A 16,515-nucleotide genomic window follows, 5' to 3' on the forward strand; every position below is an offset into this window, starting at 1 on the left:
ATTGCCGATTTGTGATAATTGTGATGCATTTTATAATAACTTTCGGATTTTCAATTCCTATCAACTCTGATGCGCACATTAAAAAAAGTAAAGGCATGGTTAACAAACAGAAAAAGAGGAAAATTAATAAAGATACAAATGAAGATACGCAGTCTTCAAAGAATATTCTAAATGTGGGCGAAACATCAGCCGAAATACATGTTGAATACGAACTCCTCCCAAACTTTAATTTTAAGTTCGATTGTCGTTGTTGGGAAACGGCTGCAAAGATTTACACTGAAAATAATGAATGGTGCTTGAAATCCATACCATGTACGATTAAAGAGAAAACTTGTTGGATCATATTTTCTGTTCATCATTTAGTTTACTTGAATGAACCACAGTTAAGAAAATTTTTCAATTACGTAATCGTGTTCCATATATTTTGTGGGAGGCAAAAGTTATCTGAAAGGTTCGTTACAGATATGGATTTTAATGGTACAATAAATATTGCTATTTTTATGTAAATTATTATAGAGCTAAGCAGGACAAGGTAAAGGGATTTTATATTGATGATGATTTCCTTGATACAAAAGGAGAAGAATTCCTTGAAATACATCCTCTCAATTCTACCTCTAAATCTTCAATCCCATCATTTCCTGAACCAATGATCATTTCACATGAAGATTATGGTGATTTTAATATTACTACATACCTCGAAGCAATACCAGGTATGAAAAAACAAGAAGAAATTTATAACAAAACGCGAAAAGTTAAATATTTAATATCATTAACAGTTCATTTAATATGAAAATTATATTAGATCGCATACATGAATATTATTTTCGAAAGATGTTGAGAAAGAAATGTTTTCCACCTGTGACTTTAAATTTCGAAGAACTAGTTTCGTCAACACCAAGAGGTACATCGATATCGTCGAAACGAACTAAAAAATATGCAAATAATAAAACCAAGAAGCCAGATAAAAAAAGCAAGCGGAGTTCTGGTACAGAATCGTTCGAAATACATTTGCCTGCTGAAGTCTTATTCTCTGGTAAATTAAATGTACTAAAAATACATATAAATGAGCAACTGACAGACGTTTCAGAAATGCAAAAGTATGATCTCCCCGTCGGGGAATCCAACCCCGGTCTCCCGCGTGACAGTGGGGATATTAAATCACTATTTGCACGACTTTGTCGATTGTTCAGCAAATTACTCCTTCGTTGACATAAAATAATTTAATCAACAATTTTTATGTCGCTTAGATTAAAATGTAGTTTTGTATTTAGATACAGGTACAGTTACCAAGTACCATCACATGGCAGACCGAAACATTTCGTCTATCTTAATTTACGCGCAATGCGCGAATATTTTATCGGACAAGCAAGTACGAATGAATCTGAATCCCATATCTATTAAATTGGAACAACTATCAAATCTACCCATTGATATAATAAGAGAAAACGGTTTCAAGTGTCTGTATGCAAAGATTCTCTTTGCACATCGCACGTTTGTTACACCGCATTATATTCCGGATAAAACGATGTGTTTCGAATTTATCAAATGTTTGCTTTGCGAAGAATTTCAATCAGAGGAGATAATTAATTTCCTTAATACACAATTCCTTACCGTTGAGGTAAACCTTCTACTCGATGACACATGATACGCAAAGATCTTCAAATAATGTGCAACCAATAAAGAGCTTTTATCATTTATATAGATAATTGGCATACGAAAAGTCAACGAGGCAATCTCTAATGAAGTTTTATTAGGTGTTACCGAATTCGATGTATCCGATCTTTTGCGAGGATTTTGGGACGTGAGGCTGACGAACGCGTTGATGCATCCGCGTAACATTTTTCCCGCTCAAATCGATGCAAATGTAGAAACAGGAGAAATCTCGTGGAAGAATTCACCGCTTACCGCTGATGTTCTCACGTCGTACAGTACACTGGTAAAAATTCGAGTTTGTCTGGCTTATGATTTGCGAATGCTTCAGAAAAAGATTCTCTGCCGCGAAAACGTGTTTAATCGGATTTTTCTGAATTTAAACGACGCGAAACTGGCCACTGAAATCTCGACTGAAGTTTCTAAGCATAATTCCAGTTTACTGAATCCTCGATCACCTAAGGGAGGCGGTGATTCAAAAGTAATTTTATATGGTGGCTAATTAATCTTCTGTTACTGAACTATAGATTGATATTTTCACGGATGCATGACTGTACGATTTTCTTCGAGAATTTCATATGTGCATTTCATTAACATATTCCAGGCACCGAGCGTACTAAGGCACGTTTTAACAGGTTTCGTTATTCAAGACTGCGAGAGATTCTACATTTTTCTCGAGGGTTTATCGAATGGGTATTTGTTGAAAATTTGGGAGAAATTGGCAAAGCTTCCTATTCAACAGAAGTGCATTTATTATAACAGCAATTATGTATTTGTTACGCGATTTTACGAAGACTTCATATCTTTAGGTGGAATCGTCTACATTAAATTGAGGTAAACTAGAGATTATTAAAACTACGAATTTGAAACTTTTGCCCTAGGCTGTTTAATATTATTTGTTTTTTTATCAGTATTCGCATTTCGTTAATTCCTTCAATACGTTAAGTGCTATTTCGTTTCTAGCGAGTGTTTGGAATTACAACTTCGTAATCATAACTTCTATATTGGTGAAACGAAAACGACGCTTCAGGCAACAACCATCAGAAAATTAGGATTAATCAATCTAGCTTTAACAATGAAATCTTTGTGTCAGACACGTTTATTTCCAGAGCCAAAAGATGTAAAAGCATTTATTGATAATATTCGTAAGATAGACGAATCGACAAATGGCAAATAAATGAATCACGAATGCATAAAGCATTTTAAATTTATTGCGAGTAGATGAAAAGTCGAAAGCTCGAAATCAATTGTAACTGCAGTCAGCATTTGAATAAAAATTGTATTTGAATGACGCATAATAATTAATCGATGCCGGTTAATTAAAGGGAAAGTAGTACTAAACTTTCTAAACGTACATTATTTTACTGACATAATGCGTTTAAAAAAGAGGGAATTTAACTCGAAAAGGATACACTTATGTCAACATTATATAATTTTAGTTCGAATTACATCAGACACCTTTTTATAGTTTCTATCGATTGAAATGTGCACCTCGCGTAGGAAACATATTCCACAGGTGTTAACATAGTTTTAGTTCTATGAATAACATTTTACGTTTCGTGTCAACATTGTTTTGTAACATTAATTTGATAGAAAAAATTATAAACGTTCTATTTAAATAGTCACATATACACGAGGCTTGGAAACGTATCTGTACTGATCTGTACTGTGTCCTAATCCTAGCACACGTGCTTTTCTCAGATTGCATAACCTAGGTACGTTTTTCATATGATTTCTTCGTTTAAATAAATAAGGAATGTATCTATGAATCCTATTTCTCAAATAATTTTGACTGAAGCGTGAAAATTCATCACATATTTTGATGATAATTGAAGTGATAAGAGTATTCTAAATTTCAGATCATGTTACACATCCAAAAAGGAACTGAACAGATTGATGGTTACAGATAATATTTAAACGTTCTTATGTACTTTATAGTGTACAGTAATTTATTACCTCGTTTATACCAAACAGAAGAATTTCAGTATTATATTTAGATAGTAGCAATTAGCTTCCATAAAGGTACATATAAATTTTCATTAATTTTGCATGAATGAGAGACAAGAATTATTTGCTTATTAATCACTTAGAATTAAAATAATTTAGTACTAGCTATTGTTGAAAATTATATGGAATGTATGATAATGGGAATGATCAATTAATTAATAAATGTATGTGTTGATATTGTGAAGTACAATTGTAACATCTTACATGTATATTACACATCTTACATTGCAGATAAATAAAATGGTCTCTCAAATATTTGATGATTCTCCTAAAGATATAAAGTTGATTAACTCAGATGATGAATCTCATAATTATAAACAATCTGGTAAACAAGCTAGCGGAATGGAAAAAGTACAAATGAAAAAACAACTTGGCCTCTTAGAGGGTGTAGCAATTATTTTGGGAATCATATGTGGTTCTGGTAAATTACATTGTATTTTTTATATTACTTTTGCATATCTATTCATAAAAGGAACTTTTGTTATGTAATATATTCAAAACTTCATGGTAACTTGATAATGCAAAAGAAATATAAGATTCTTCTGTATTTAGGTATTTTTATCTCCCCGAAGGGTATAATCACAGAAGTAGGAAGTGTCGGAGTCTCTTTAATTGTTTGGGTTTTGTGTGGTCTACTTTCTATGGTCGGAGCATTGTGCTATGCCGAATTGGGTACCTGTATACCTCGCAGCGGCGGCGATTATGCTTACATTTACGAGGCTTTCGGTGATTTATCTGCCTTTCTGTACTTATGGGCTGCCAATTTAATATTCGTGTGAGTTAACAAGTATCATTGCTGTTCACAGTAGAGTACATGTTTAATACTTGTCTTTAATTTCAGACCAACTACAAATGCGATCATGGGACTAACTTTCGCACAATATGTTTTACAACCATTTTTCCCTAATTGTTCTATCCCAGACGATAGTGTACGCTTGCTAGCAGCAGCCACCATTTGTAAGATATTTTATACAATATTTGCATTTAGCAGTAGAATAATAATTAATCTGTTAACAGGTCTACTTACATTTGCAAATTGTTATGATGTGAAGGATACATCGAAAATGCAAAATGTATTCATGTTTGCCAAGATTGGTGCATTAGTAATTATAATTATCACCGGGTTGATTTGGGTAATGTTAGGTAAGCATAATTTTAGTAACATCATAATATTATCAACAATGTTACTTACAAGTGTATAACTTATTATAGGACATACAGAAAATTTTGAGAATGCTTTCGAAAATACAATTACGGATCCTGGCAAAATAGCAGTAGCTTTCTATTCTGGTATATTTTCATATTCCGGGTGGAATTACTTAAATTTCATGACTGAGGAACTAAAAGATCCTTATGTGTATGTATCCATCCCAATTATTACATACTTGTCTTCTTTCAGTATAATTCATTTGTTTTTACAGAAATTTACCACGAGCTATATATATATCGTTGCCTTTAGTCACACTTATTTATGTATTGGCAAACGTAGCTTATTTATCAGTTTTAACACCAACTGCGATGATTGCTTCTCATGCGATTGCTGTGGTCAGTACTATGCATCTTCTATATTAATTAGGTACATCCATGTTTGTTAATATACGTTTATCGGAACTGTTGCGCCCAATTTTTATTAGACTTTCGGTGATCAAGTCCTTGGCATAATGGCGTGGACAATACCTGTTATGGTAGCAATATCCGCGTTTGGTGGATTAAGTGTACATATTATGACATCCTCGCGAATGTGCTTCGTCGGTGCTAGGAACGGACACTTTCCTTCGATGTTAAGTCATATTAATGTTTCACGATTTACACCCACACCGGCCCTGGTTTTTCTCGTACGTACGCATTACAAAGTATAATATTTCCATCTTGATTGTTCGTTAATACAAATATCTGTTTCTGATTTCAGTGTATATTATCTTTAACGATGCTGTGCACGAGTGATATTTTTGTACTAATAACATATTGCAGTATAGTCGAATCGTTTTTCATAATGCTCTCTGTAGCTGGTGTTCTATGGCTTCGTTATAAGAAACCAAATATGCATCGACCAATTAAAGTACGGAATGAGATAAATGTCAACATGAAATGAGAACAAAGGAAAAGTTCTAAGTGTTTACGTTTTCCAGATGCCTTTGTGGATTCCTATCACGTTCGTAGCCATATGCGCGTTTTTGGTATTCGTTCCCTGCTACGAAAGACCGTACGAAGTCGCAATCGGGGCGTTAATAACTTTGTCCGGGGTTCCAGCGTATTTCATTGGAGTTGCGTGGAAAAACAAACCCGTATGGTTTCAGAAATTTATTCGTACGTACGCTTATGTGGTATCATTTTAATTCATTTGTTCTTTTAGTAACTCTCTATTATTTCCAGTTGAAATTACTTATATTATACAAAAATTATTTATGGCTGCCAAGGAGGAGCAAGATTCTTTATACAATTGAATGGAAATTTGAAACTGAATTGGATCACGTACAATTGAAACATCTCATTCTAATATTAACTACATGAACAATGACAACTCGTGTTACGCTATTGTCACATGTGTTCTCAGTCAGTGTACGTTCAAATTAACGACATTGCTGTCTACATCATAAGAGTAATTGTCTATAGTTACCGAGCATTATTTATTTAAATAATTTATTATGTGTTTCTCTGTCCTTACAATCGCATACCTTTTTATGCGGACATCATTATAAATTCGTATAGTATTATAGAGTGTGCGTTATTTTGTATTTTTTCGAGAGAAGTTGAAATGTACATATTTATTGCTACACAATTCGAAACTCTGATTCAGAAAAACATTCGTACGAACGTTTAATATAATACTTTGTGAAAACAATATATAACAAATATTATATACATATTGATGATATGGATAATTTGTAGTAAAAGTTTTGATCGACATTTGTAATAAGAAATGAATACAAAGATAAATAAAATCGTAAAGTCATAGTACAGAAGTAATAATGCGACAATAACGTTTTATACTTATTCAATTCCATTCTTTCTTGTGTTTCACGTAAACAGTTTGTTATATGGCACAAGAAAAGCGTTATTAGAAAGAAGAATATGTATCTTCGAAAGTCGATGTATGTTCGAAAGTCCTCTAATAAAATTTAGAACTCGTTCTTCTTGTCTTGCATTCACTTGTACAATGAGATATATTTTACTACATGTATTGTATATTTATACACCGTACATGTTTATTTACATAATTAAGTATTTATGCATATAACATTATAACCACTTGTTTTTGAAATATGATTTTCTTGTTTAAAACTGATTTTACTGATACCACACGTCTGTACAGATATTGGTAATTTTTGAAACATTAAGTAATGGAATGTTGTATATTTTTCTATTTTTTTTCTACGCAATCTATAATAAAGAACAATTTTACGTACACTGATTAACAAGTAGCAGGGAAATCATCAACTTCTGTTTCTTATATACGTACATTTAATGTATATCTTCTGGATTAAACATCCCCTGTAATATAAAATTAAAATTGATTAGAGAACAGTCCAATACTTTCCAAGTCATATTTTTTATATTTGAGATAAATACTAATGAAAGATACAGGAGTTAAACGTACCTTAGCACGCCTTAGGATAGAATCTTTACTAGCATCGTATGGATGATCCTTACTTGGGATTTCTAATACTGATGGTATGGGTTGTGTGTGGCTGTCAATTACATGACGGATCATTTCAGCAACCTTAAATACAATAAAAAAAAATATATATTCTGATATAAGAAAGATACATCAAAGTGAATCAGAGGTCATATTAAAAACTTACATTTTGATTGATAAGTATAATATCAATATCGTCTCGTTTGATGAAGCGTTTGAATGTGTCTTCTATATCACTCACAGCTGTATCTGTAAAGGAATGTCATAAAACTGTGAACACACGAATTGATGAATATCTTCAACTATTTCTGTAGATATATGTGTAATTCCTTATATAAAGAGAACGTTAAACTGATGGATTGAATTAGAAGAAAATTGAACATTTTATAAATACTTACTTTTATCGACAACCATGAAATTTGGTTGACGATGTTTATTAATCTCGCCAACTCCGCCTAAAAGGAATCCCACGCAAGTATCCTGAAATGTAACTTTTGTAAATAAGTTCAGTTAAGTAAAACACTTGACGAGCACTCTATTCACCTCGTCACCGATCACAGCAAGGAGTTTACCCTTTCCTGCGGAGTGTAGAGCCATTGTGATTAAAACAAAAACAAGGGCAATAAAACAATTTGTTTAAAAGAGACTGATCGTTAAATTTACAAATCTTGATACATCAGCTGACTGACAGACACACCTAAGTATATCTGCGTATGTCTACCCAGTCAAACTACTTGAACATCACGTGCCAAACTTGTCCGATTGAAAAAGTAGCGGGTAGGGATGCAGTGATCTCATCATCAGAATTCCAAATCAGCGAATTCTGAAATTGTTCGACGTGATATCAATAGTACTTTTTTAATTCTAATCGAAATAAAGTTTACGGTTTAAAATGTAACGATCTAACTTTACAAGTAATCACAAATATAACATGAAATGGATTTAAATATGCACGCGATAATGTATCAGGCCTTAGGCTTTTGATTTGTCAAGCTGAGTTTCTAACAGACCGTCGTTATTTTTAGCTATTTTATACTTAACTAGCTATAAAAACGAAATCACGTACGTTTGTAAATTGCAATAAGCTAAAATCTGTTGATAAAAAAAGTTTCCTTTAATTTATATGATAATATGCCTAAACATGTGAAACACGTAATATTTTGGGTTATGCTTCTATATGTATTACAGAACACAAGTGCAATTCGTATCTGATAATAGTTGTATACGTAAATTGAAAAACGAACGTTTGTATTACATATGTAAAACGGTTTCATGTATTGTTTTTTATTACGTTAATAATGAGAAGATACAGGAACAAGTGATCCTTGATAAATATCCACTGAAACTTGATGCATATGCAGTATGATTATCAATATGCATTATGTTGTTTAGGTTATCGTGTTATGGAACTTAAGCGTTGCAAATTATTGTGTTTGTTTGTTACTGAATGCAGCTATAAATACAAGTACTTGTAATGAAATCCAATTTTCATTAATTGTGAATTGGAACGCATATATTCGAGCTTTGTTTCATATTAAACATGTTCAATTTGTAAGTCATGACCACTGAGAGAAGCATAACTAAACATTCGTATAAGTAGATATTTTAGCATATCCTTATATGAAATAACACTAACAATATTTAATAATAATACCGTGGCTTTTCCTTAATACAGTTTTCAATTCTGTGTTTTAGGAGTTAGATTTTCCCAACATGCACAGATACTGATCAGTTGAATTAATGTAATTGTTAATAAATAAAAAACTGATAAAATATTTGAAATGGCACTTGTAAGTGACATTGGTTTGTGTAAGAAAGTGGTTTCTGAAGACTTCTTAGAGAAACCATGTGCAATGACTGAAGGTTCAACAGAGTTCATGGTCGTGCCAAACGAAGATATGGAAGAGATGGTAATAAACATTTAAACACCTATCTATAGAATCACACTAGGTTCAATTCATTATTAACTAAAAATTATATACAGGTTGTTGCTGAAGAAATAGTCGTGGAAGAAACTACAGATATAAATGAGAATACCACTGATGAAGATATTTACAAAAAGAAAGACGACACTGAATATCTCAAGGACGAGGCAGAGTCAGTGTCTATTGAATATGAAGAAGATTCCATAACTTTGTCCACAGATAGTACGACTAAGGAAAAATGGATGCCAATTGTTAAAGAAGAACTATTGGTAAATGTTTTTAAAAATATCGTAACTTTTATATGAGATTACAAAGTAATGAAAGCAAGTTCGTTTGACTTAGTAGGTATACTATTTACAAGTATTGTAATGTGTATATATATATATGTATATATGTGTTTGTGTAACACAACAGTTATCAGACGAAAATGGAACCGAAACATGTGATAAAATAAGTGACGACCAAGATACAGATGAAGAAACGATAGCTACGTTTGTGACAGCCACTGGCCAACAATTAGCATTGTACGCAGTTGAAGACTTGGAAGAAATATTTGCTGTGGCAGTTTACGATGAATCTGGCGACCCACCGACCGATTTTCAATTTCTTTTAAAGTATGTATTTTTATTTATTGTATATTAACATTAGTTTATGTCAATGTTTCTATATGGTAATGGTTATTATTTACAGATCAGACGTTGAAAGATTAATAGGTGAAGGAGCCGTGAAAACAGTTAAAAAGCCAACACAAATAAGGAGGCAGCTATTGACTACTCAGTCGCCAATATTTTTTGCTAAAAATGAAGTAGCAAAGAACATGGTGCATAACGGAAATAAGTATATATCGAGCGAGAAAAAGAGGATAGGAGGAAAAGAGAATATATTAGAAGAAAATTCAAGTGCAATACAAAATTGTGATTTAAATTTGGCCACGAGACGAGTTCCTAAGATTATCTGTGCAGCTGATGAAACGCCGTCTAATGTAACATGTTTAATGATGGATGATTGTTCTGGAAATTTTGGTTTGTATACAATTAAATTCTATAACATAAATAACTCTAGCAAAGTGAAATGTAAAACTTCATAATACTTTACAAATTTAACAGATAATTCTGAGGAGTGTCAGCAAAGTAGTGAAAGCGATGGCGAATTTGTTGAACAATCAACTGTACAGTACATTTTGTACGATGGTGACCAATCTGACTCCGAATTAACGTTCGATGAGGTTCACGAGACTCTCCAAAATTTGAAATCAAATTTAGCAAATAAGCAAGTAAATGAAATAGTAGATAAGGAGGAGCAAGGCGATTCTGTTAATGAAACAGAAAGTACCTATAAAGTGTCTGAAGCTGCTGTGAAGAAAAGATCAAACTCATCGGATAGACGAGAGCTGATAAGAACTTTGGAAGACTCGCCAGCAGATGTTACATCAAATAGTACAAATTTAGATATATCGAACGGCTCTATAGTATATACCTCGCCGGAATCGTCACAAATACAGTACAAAACTAAGCGATCCAGGAAACAACAATTGATTTCCGTGAATCGCGACGATTCAGAGATTATTATACAACCGGCGTCACTTATAACGGACGAAGACAATAAAAATAAAAAAAAGAAGCGAACTAGGAAATTTGGGTATCGTTCGAAGAATAGCGCCACAAAGAAAATGAAAAAAATGAAACGGAAAGAAGTCGAGGTAATCGAAATCGATGTTGACGAGGGAGAAAGTATTTTAGAATCGAGACGGGATATTGTTGAAATAACTATAGATGATAATAAGGAAAAATATTCTAGCGACAAAGAGAATGAAATTATAATGGTCGGAGATTCCGATGAGGAATCACAACAGTCAAATTCCAAAACAGTTATGTTGCAATGTCAGCATTGCACGAGGAACTTCAGGCAACAGAGAGCTCTAGAAACTCATTTACGAGTTTGTTCAAAGTCATCGTCGAGTACGAACCGGTTCAATGAACAGAAAGGCGAAGACGAAATGGAAGAGGAGGGACAGGAGGAAGAAGTTGTTAAAAAGATGTTTTCTTGCAAAATATGTGAAGAAAAATTCGACGTAGCGTTAGCATTAGCGCGCCACGTACGTTTTATACATCTAATGAAGAAAGGTGAAGATAGTAAGTCGTCAGTGGAACGGCCACCTGTTAAAAAGCAATCAACTATGGTCAGGAAAGTTAAAAGAAAAAGAAGTCAGCGATCATCTTGTACGTTGGAAAAAAAGAAATTATGGTGTTCAGACTGTGGTAGATGGTTACCCAGCGTTGCCTTATTAAGAGCACATTGTTTACAACACGCAATAAAAAAATCTGGTAAGCTGATCGTATTGACCGATTTTCAACTGTAGTGAAAACGAATGGACAGTTCAAATGGAATTAATTCAATGTCATTTTTATGTTGCAGAGAAACAAATACGTAGATGTCAAATATGTAAAAAACACATAAGTTCTAGAATAAGATTTGTACAGCACTTACAGAAACACGCAGCGTCACAAACTAATGCAATACCTATATCAAATATCCAAAAGAAACTTCGTACGACTAGGTCAATGACTAGCAGAATAGCGACACTTAGAAAGCGTGGTCGTTCATCTCAGAATTTCGATCTCTACAAATATTGACGAAAAAGTTTTTCGATATTGGTGATACAAATATTGTTACTATTTTTTTTCTAACGTGAAAGATATATATAACATAGTGTTCATACTTCCAGTAACAATCGGAGATCCATATTTATATGTTTGTTGAAGAAAAAGTATCTTTCACATTAAACCATGTTACATAAGAATAGTTAAATGTACATATATATCATTTAAACTTACTATGTATATTATACATCATTTAGTTTTACACTGTCGTTATACATATATATGCATAATTTAAGTATTGGCTAACAGTAAGAGATTGACTTTTCCTAATTATCTTTTTTTATCAACCATACTGTATTCTATAGAAATTACATCAAGATAGGATTCGGCGAGATTTGGATAAACTTTTGGAAGCTTATATTGTAAAAAGTAAAATAAATTAGATAAGTCGATCTTTGTTCATAAGTTTAGATGTACATTGATACTTTCTCAAGCACTATTGTAAATAAAATGGATTGTATTAAAAATTCATGTAAATTCACGAATTAAATAGTACCTTTCATCTACACGGATATATTTTTAATTTGATCACAGTATTAACAATGAATACATTTGAAAATTCTGATATATGCAGTGTCGGACTATACGTCATTGTCATTGTCTAACCTCAATTAAATGTAACGTTACCTTAGATCGGGTAATGTCACGATCGAGAATACAACGAAATTTAACTAAAATAAATATGTATTTGCATAACGTGACTATAAAAGAAAAGACAAAAGTTTAATCTATAATCTGAGCCTTAACTACATAGGAGACATACCAAGTGTTTAGTTCTTTCGTTTCTAACGTAACCGGTATTTCAGAAAAGCATTTGGACTGAAGATAAGTCTGTAAGAAGATATCTATTATCAAGCAAATAGAAAAATGAAGGGTACCAAAAAAAGAAAAACTACATTGAGTTCTCAAAAACAGAAAACTCCTGATATCGAAGCAACAAGCAGCAAGGATGAATCGAAATCGAAAATAAACTGGAGCAAAAATGATAAAGAAGTATTGTTAGAAGCTCTGGAGAAATATGGATCTGAAAATATTCAAGCTATATCGAAGATGCTACCAAGGATTCCTCCGAGGGAAATAAAATCGAAAATACTTGAATATTCCAAAATCGCTGCTAATTTAGAAAATAATCAGTGCTTGGACAAATGGTTGAAATTATATCAACCTGGAGATAGCATGATACCAGAAGCATTGTTGTTTATATCATTGTTTGAAGAACATCCACCACCCTCTGAATTAGAGGGTCACGACATCAGGTACATGGTTTATTCTGTAATCTTTAGATTTATACTTCTTGGGTAGTATATAAAGTGAATTATGTATTGTGATTACAGAGCAATATACAATTTCCTTTATCGCTGCTGTTATGAAGAGCCATCATTATTTGACTTGTCACAAAAAGATAGGAATTTTTTACTTTTATTAATGGTTAAAGTACAACAAAAGATATGGCCAAAGTGCCAAGGAGAGCTCCTGCAATATGTTAGTAAAATTAGCAGTGCAAAGAAAATAAGAAGAGTATATCCAGGAAAGAGCGAACATTCCTTATAATCTTTTATATGATTCAGTATGACAGTTGTGATAAACAAAATTTGACTGCTGTTTATCACCTATGTTACTATAGGACTACTGTGTTTATTCATAATCCAAATATGTAAGCATAAATGACAAAGTAATTGGATTTATTTTCTGCAAGGCACAAATTTACTATCAAAAATATTGTATATTGAAAATTTCACTTTGTTTTACATACAATGTAATAAGATAAATATTTATTCCAAAGAATATGCTACATTAAAATATAAGTTTCGATATAATTGTAAGTAAAACCTATGTGATACCCATAAGATAAAAGAATTATTTTTATTTTCTTTGTATGAATTATCTAATATCCTTATCTTCAACAATATATTTATGGAATAATAATACAGTAAATACAAACTGATCAGAATGTAGTAGGCAGTTCGTAAATGGATAATATCATTCATTTTAATATACCTATACGTGGAATATATATATATGTATATATAGAGATATATAAATCGTAAATCAAAATTTCGAGCACATCAGTTTGCAACACGCAACATTTATTTACGCCCTCTAAAGCGTATGATGTATACGCATTTGCGTATTATATGATTACGTTTTCCATAATGTTTATCTACATATATCTTTCACATTTAAAAGAATACGACAAAATAAAAATAAATTGACTTTAATAATACGTAATTGCTGTTATATTATTTCAATCGAGTTCAAAATCTACACGATGTACAACATGATGTTTGAGGATTTCGAACTTTGATAAAATTCTCCTAATTATTAAACAATAATTAATTGTTTAATATTTCCCAAGCATCATCTTCAAGTTTTGAATTCCAATTCGACGAGTGGTTATCCGTATCAAAGTTAATTAACGCTTCCTCTTTAGGCTTGTCCCTCAATTTTCTTTGCATCGGTTTAGAATTTGTTGTGTCATTATTTTGTTTCGTGTCACTCCCCCAATCCCATTCGCAATTCGCAGTCGATGCATTGGTTCTAAAAAAGTATGGACAGAAAGAAATTATAGAAGCAATGTATGAATTATTTTTACTTACTTAGATTGTGACGTTTTCATTAAAGACGTTTTTTCAGTGGAATGGTATTGAACTGGATCGCTATTTTGATAAGCAGTAGAAGAACTTTGATAATGTTCCCTTGTATTATATTGATTCTGTTCAATTGAATTCGTTCCTCCGATATCACCCCATCCTCTTCTGCCTAAGTCTCCAACCTATTTTTAAATAATAAACGCTGATTCAGTGATTCGAGAGTTCAAGAAAATATATTTATAGAAACAAACGCAAATGCGATGAATATGTGATATTAACGATAAAAATATTGCTAATATGCAATTATCTACCTTGGAAGCTATATTATTAGCTTGAGCTCCAACTTCTTCCCAAAGAGTACCATCGCGTACCTGATATAAATGAAATAAAATAAAACGAAAAATAAAAGGCAAAATACAATTTTACTAAGCATAAAAACAGAAATGAAACACAACCAGTTAATATTGAATGTCAAATGATAATCTAATAACTCATTTTTCAGTGAAATGAATGTTGTAATTGGCATCTAGCGTGTACCTTTTGCATAGCCAGCTCTCCAGTTCTGATAGCGTTTTCTGTAGCCTTACTTGCTATTTTTGATGCTGAGGAAGAAAGTATTGACCAACCCTAAAAGATTCAATATTAACTAATGCGATGTTATTTACATACTTTTTATATTAATTAAGAACAATTATAATTATCTTACACTTGCTAGAGAAGATACTGCAGAGTCAAAAAATTCTTGCGAAGAACTTCTGGGTGGTGCCTCCATTTGATAACCAAATCCACCATATTTACCTCCTTGGCTGGGTGGAATATTCCTGTAAAAATAATCTCAAGTCAGTACATCATATGACATATTGAATCTTAAATATTAGCGTAAAAATCACTTACTCTGGACGATTAGCATTCTCATTTTGTTTCCTTGCAAAGAAAGCCTCTGTTTGGGATTTGCAACTGTTTACGTTAAAATTTTGATAAGAGTTTGACACATCACCTTGGTACGAGGAAAAATTCTGCTGATTTTCAGAGGATTGAAAATCCTTTGCCATGGACGTAGTTGGGCTCCAGTTTTCTCCACGAGCTAATGTTGCAATCTAATGTATTTCAAACAAATTACATTGCACAATTAAATCTACGTTTTTTTAATGCAGTTTAAGTATTACTATAATTTACCTTATCTCTATATAATGCTGCTGCTTTAGTGTTATATTTTTGTGTTATTGACATACTGTCGTCCCAATCTGGCTGTGACTCTAAAAATTCACGTGCTTTCTTATTTCCACCAACTCTCATTTTCTCTAATTCTGAATCTTTCCATTTGTCCATAGAAATGGATCTGACGAATGATAAATGAACGCCAAGTCCTCTATGCTTGCCAGAACATTCAAGACAGATCCATATACCATATGTGACAGAAACCCATTGAGGATTATGAGTACCACATTCGAAACATCTCTATAAAATAACAAGGTACAATTAACATATGGGTGGGCTATTGAGAAATGTAAATAAGTACATTACATTATTCTCATCTCTGGGCTTGAGTTCACTTAAAATTCTCCGAGTACGTGGACTGGCCATATTTTCCTTTGCCAAAATTCAGATCCTATCGTTTGTAAATATCTATTTTCTAAGCTAAAGATCCACCATACTATACTAGTTGTCCTCGATCCTCCGACGGAGGTTTGTCCCGTTTTTTCATGGATGATAAAACGTATAACACAATTAGAAAATAATTAATTCCGACATGTGCCTATTACTTAATATTCATACGAAACACTACCATATGAAAAACATAATAAATGCATCAGTTATATGCAAGTAAATTGAACACGACCCGATCATTTAATTGAACATTTGTCTCTTACGTTTACGTTTACGACCATTTACGACAAAAAGAGATAAGCATAGCAGCTGGCAGTGCTGGCACTGCTGGTAGCGCTGGCAGTGGCCAGTGGTGACCAATGACTACGATACGATTGCCAGTTCAAGTACCTTTAAGGATCGTTTTCACGCAACAAATAGTTTACCGCCACCGCCGC

General features: G+C 32.6%; 6 protein-coding genes across 9 annotated transcripts; 4 read left to right on the plus strand and 2 right to left on the minus strand.

The window, feature by feature from the left end:
* Positions 1–95: 95 nt before the first annotated feature.
* Positions 96–2,827, plus strand: LOC113464475 (uncharacterized). Its single transcript, XM_026814442.1, has 7 exons — positions 96–451; positions 517–710; positions 803–1,033; positions 1,272–1,618; positions 1,703–1,936; positions 2,255–2,484; positions 2,614–2,827. Exons 1-7 carry the CDS (start codon positions 96–98, stop codon positions 2,825–2,827), a joined length of 1,806 nt encoding a protein of 601 aa, XP_026670243.1.
* A 217-nt stretch (positions 2,828–3,044) lies between these two features.
* On the plus strand, positions 3,045–6,308 carry gb (solute carrier family 7 member genderblind). Its single transcript, XM_026814563.1, has 12 exons — positions 3,045–3,365; positions 3,510–3,672; positions 3,889–4,078; positions 4,210–4,432; positions 4,499–4,614; positions 4,675–4,800; positions 4,870–5,014; positions 5,079–5,202; positions 5,292–5,492; positions 5,567–5,716; positions 5,787–5,964; positions 6,031–6,308. The coding sequence occupies exons 3-12, from the start codon at positions 3,898–3,900 to the stop codon at positions 6,099–6,101; spliced, it is 1,515 nt and encodes a 504-aa protein (XP_026670364.1). The 5' UTR covers positions 3,045–3,365; positions 3,510–3,672; positions 3,889–3,897; the 3' UTR covers positions 6,102–6,308.
* Positions 6,309–6,820: 512 nt separating this feature from the next.
* Vha14-1 (V-type proton ATPase subunit Vha14-1) lies at positions 6,821–8,054 on the minus strand. The gene is made up of 5 exons (XM_018026595.2): positions 7,838–8,054; positions 7,693–7,774; positions 7,461–7,543; positions 7,256–7,378; positions 6,821–7,149 (listed from the first exon to the last, which is right to left on the minus strand). The coding sequence occupies exons 1-5, from the start codon at positions 7,889–7,891 to the stop codon at positions 7,120–7,122; spliced, it is 372 nt and encodes a 123-aa protein (XP_017882084.1). The 5' UTR covers positions 7,892–8,054; the 3' UTR covers positions 6,821–7,119.
* A 102-nt stretch (positions 8,055–8,156) lies between these two features.
* On the plus strand, positions 8,157–12,346 carry LOC108626213 (zinc finger protein 652). 3 transcript variants are annotated; one of them, XM_026814560.1, is made up of 7 exons: positions 8,157–8,356; positions 8,990–9,204; positions 9,279–9,488; positions 9,634–9,833; positions 9,910–10,241; positions 10,326–11,543; positions 11,635–12,346. In XM_026814560.1, exons 2-7 carry the CDS (start codon positions 9,076–9,078, stop codon positions 11,850–11,852), a joined length of 2,307 nt encoding a protein of 768 aa, XP_026670361.1. In that variant the 5' UTR covers positions 8,157–8,356; positions 8,990–9,075; the 3' UTR covers positions 11,853–12,346. The 3 variants fall into 3 exon arrangements, with proteins under 3 accessions (XP_026670361.1, XP_017882263.1, XP_026670362.1); XM_018026774.2 differs by lacking the exon at positions 8,157–8,356 and adding an exon at positions 8,357–8,845; XM_026814561.1 differs by lacking the exons at positions 8,157–8,356; positions 8,990–9,204 and having other exon boundaries at positions 9,471–9,560.
* A 135-nt stretch (positions 12,347–12,481) lies between these two features.
* LOC108626215 (uncharacterized) lies at positions 12,482–13,940 on the plus strand. Its single transcript, XM_018026778.2, has 2 exons — positions 12,482–13,135; positions 13,214–13,940. Exons 1-2 carry the CDS (start codon positions 12,747–12,749, stop codon positions 13,428–13,430), a joined length of 606 nt encoding a protein of 201 aa, XP_017882267.1. The 5' UTR covers positions 12,482–12,746; the 3' UTR covers positions 13,431–13,940.
* A 5-nt stretch (positions 13,941–13,945) lies between these two features.
* On the minus strand, positions 13,946–16,442 carry ArfGAP1 (ADP-ribosylation factor GTPase-activating protein 1). 2 transcript variants are annotated; one of them, XM_018026776.2, is made up of 8 exons: positions 15,995–16,442; positions 15,647–15,928; positions 15,365–15,567; positions 15,177–15,291; positions 15,008–15,097; positions 14,782–14,841; positions 14,477–14,652; positions 13,946–14,417 (listed from the first exon to the last, which is right to left on the minus strand). In XM_018026776.2, exons 1-8 carry the CDS (start codon positions 16,052–16,054, stop codon positions 14,213–14,215), a joined length of 1,191 nt encoding a protein of 396 aa, XP_017882265.1. In that variant the 5' UTR covers positions 16,055–16,442; the 3' UTR covers positions 13,946–14,212. The 2 variants fall into 2 exon arrangements, with proteins under 2 accessions (XP_017882265.1, XP_017882266.1); XM_018026777.2 differs by lacking the exon at positions 14,782–14,841.
* Between the last annotated feature and the right edge of the window lie 73 nt (positions 16,443–16,515).

Source organism: Ceratina calcarata, unplaced genomic scaffold, assembly GCF_001652005.2.
Source record: "Ceratina calcarata isolate Rehan_Ccalc_2016 unplaced genomic scaffold, ASM165200v1 scaffold39.2, whole genome shotgun sequence".
Classification (NCBI taxonomy): domain Eukaryota; kingdom Metazoa; phylum Arthropoda; class Insecta; order Hymenoptera; family Apidae; genus Ceratina; species Ceratina calcarata.

What these genes read in the sequence shown, in the direction of transcription:
- LOC113464475 (XM_026814442.1), top strand. Translation starts at nt 96, where the DNA reads ATGGTTAACAAACAGAAAAAGAGGAAAATTAATAAAGATACAAATGAA. An exon ending in AGGCAAAAGTTATCTGAAAG is followed by an intron (nt 452 to 516) that starts GTTCGTTACAGA and finishes AAATTATTATAG; the next exon opens with AGCTAAGCAGGACAAGGTAA. An exon ending in TCACGTCGTACAGTACACTG is followed by an intron (nt 1,937 to 2,254) that starts GTAAAAATTCGA and finishes AACATATTCCAG; the next exon opens with GCACCGAGCGTACTAAGGCA.
- gb (XM_026814563.1), top strand. Translation starts at nt 3,898, where the DNA reads ATGGTCTCTCAAATATTTGATGATTCTCCTAAAGATATAAAGTTGATT. An exon ending in GCTAGCAGCAGCCACCATTT is followed by an intron (nt 4,615 to 4,674) that starts GTAAGATATTTT and finishes ATCTGTTAACAG; the next exon opens with GTCTACTTACATTTGCAAAT. An exon ending in GAACTAAAAGATCCTTATGT is followed by an intron (nt 5,015 to 5,078) that starts GTATGTATCCAT and finishes TTGTTTTTACAG; the next exon opens with AAATTTACCACGAGCTATAT.
- Vha14-1 (XM_018026595.2), bottom strand. Translation starts at nt 7,891, where the DNA reads ATGGCTCTACACTCCGCAGGAAAGGGTAAACTCCTTGCTGTGATCGGT. An exon ending in TTGCTGTGATCGGTGACGAG is followed by an intron (nt 7,775 to 7,837) that starts GTGAATAGAGTG and finishes GTTACATTTCAG; the next exon opens with GATACTTGCGTGGGATTCCT. An exon ending in TTATACTTATCAATCAAAAT is followed by an intron (nt 7,379 to 7,460) that starts GTAAGTTTTTAA and finishes ATTGTATTTAAG; the next exon opens with GTTGCTGAAATGATCCGTCA.
- LOC108626213 (XM_026814560.1), top strand. Translation starts at nt 9,076, where the DNA reads ATGGCACTTGTAAGTGACATTGGTTTGTGTAAGAAAGTGGTTTCTGAA. An exon ending in GATTTTCAATTTCTTTTAAA is followed by an intron (nt 9,834 to 9,909) that starts GTATGTATTTTT and finishes TATTATTTACAG; the next exon opens with ATCAGACGTTGAAAGATTAA. An exon ending in TGATTGTTCTGGAAATTTTG is followed by an intron (nt 10,242 to 10,325) that starts GTTTGTATACAA and finishes CAAATTTAACAG; the next exon opens with ATAATTCTGAGGAGTGTCAG.
- LOC108626215 (XM_018026778.2), top strand. Translation starts at nt 12,747, where the DNA reads ATGAAGGGTACCAAAAAAAGAAAAACTACATTGAGTTCTCAAAAACAG. An exon ending in TTAGAGGGTCACGACATCAG is followed by an intron (nt 13,136 to 13,213) that starts GTACATGGTTTA and finishes TTGTGATTACAG; the next exon opens with AGCAATATACAATTTCCTTT.
- ArfGAP1 (XM_018026776.2), bottom strand. Translation starts at nt 16,054, where the DNA reads ATGGCCAGTCCACGTACTCGGAGAATTTTAAGTGAACTCAAGCCCAGA. An exon ending in CAGCATTATATAGAGATAAG is followed by an intron (nt 15,568 to 15,646) that starts GTAAATTATAGT and finishes GAAATACATTAG; the next exon opens with ATTGCAACATTAGCTCGTGG. An exon ending in GAGAGCTGGCTATGCAAAAG is followed by an intron (nt 14,842 to 15,007) that starts GTACACGCTAGA and finishes CATTTATATCAG; the next exon opens with GTACGCGATGGTACTCTTTG.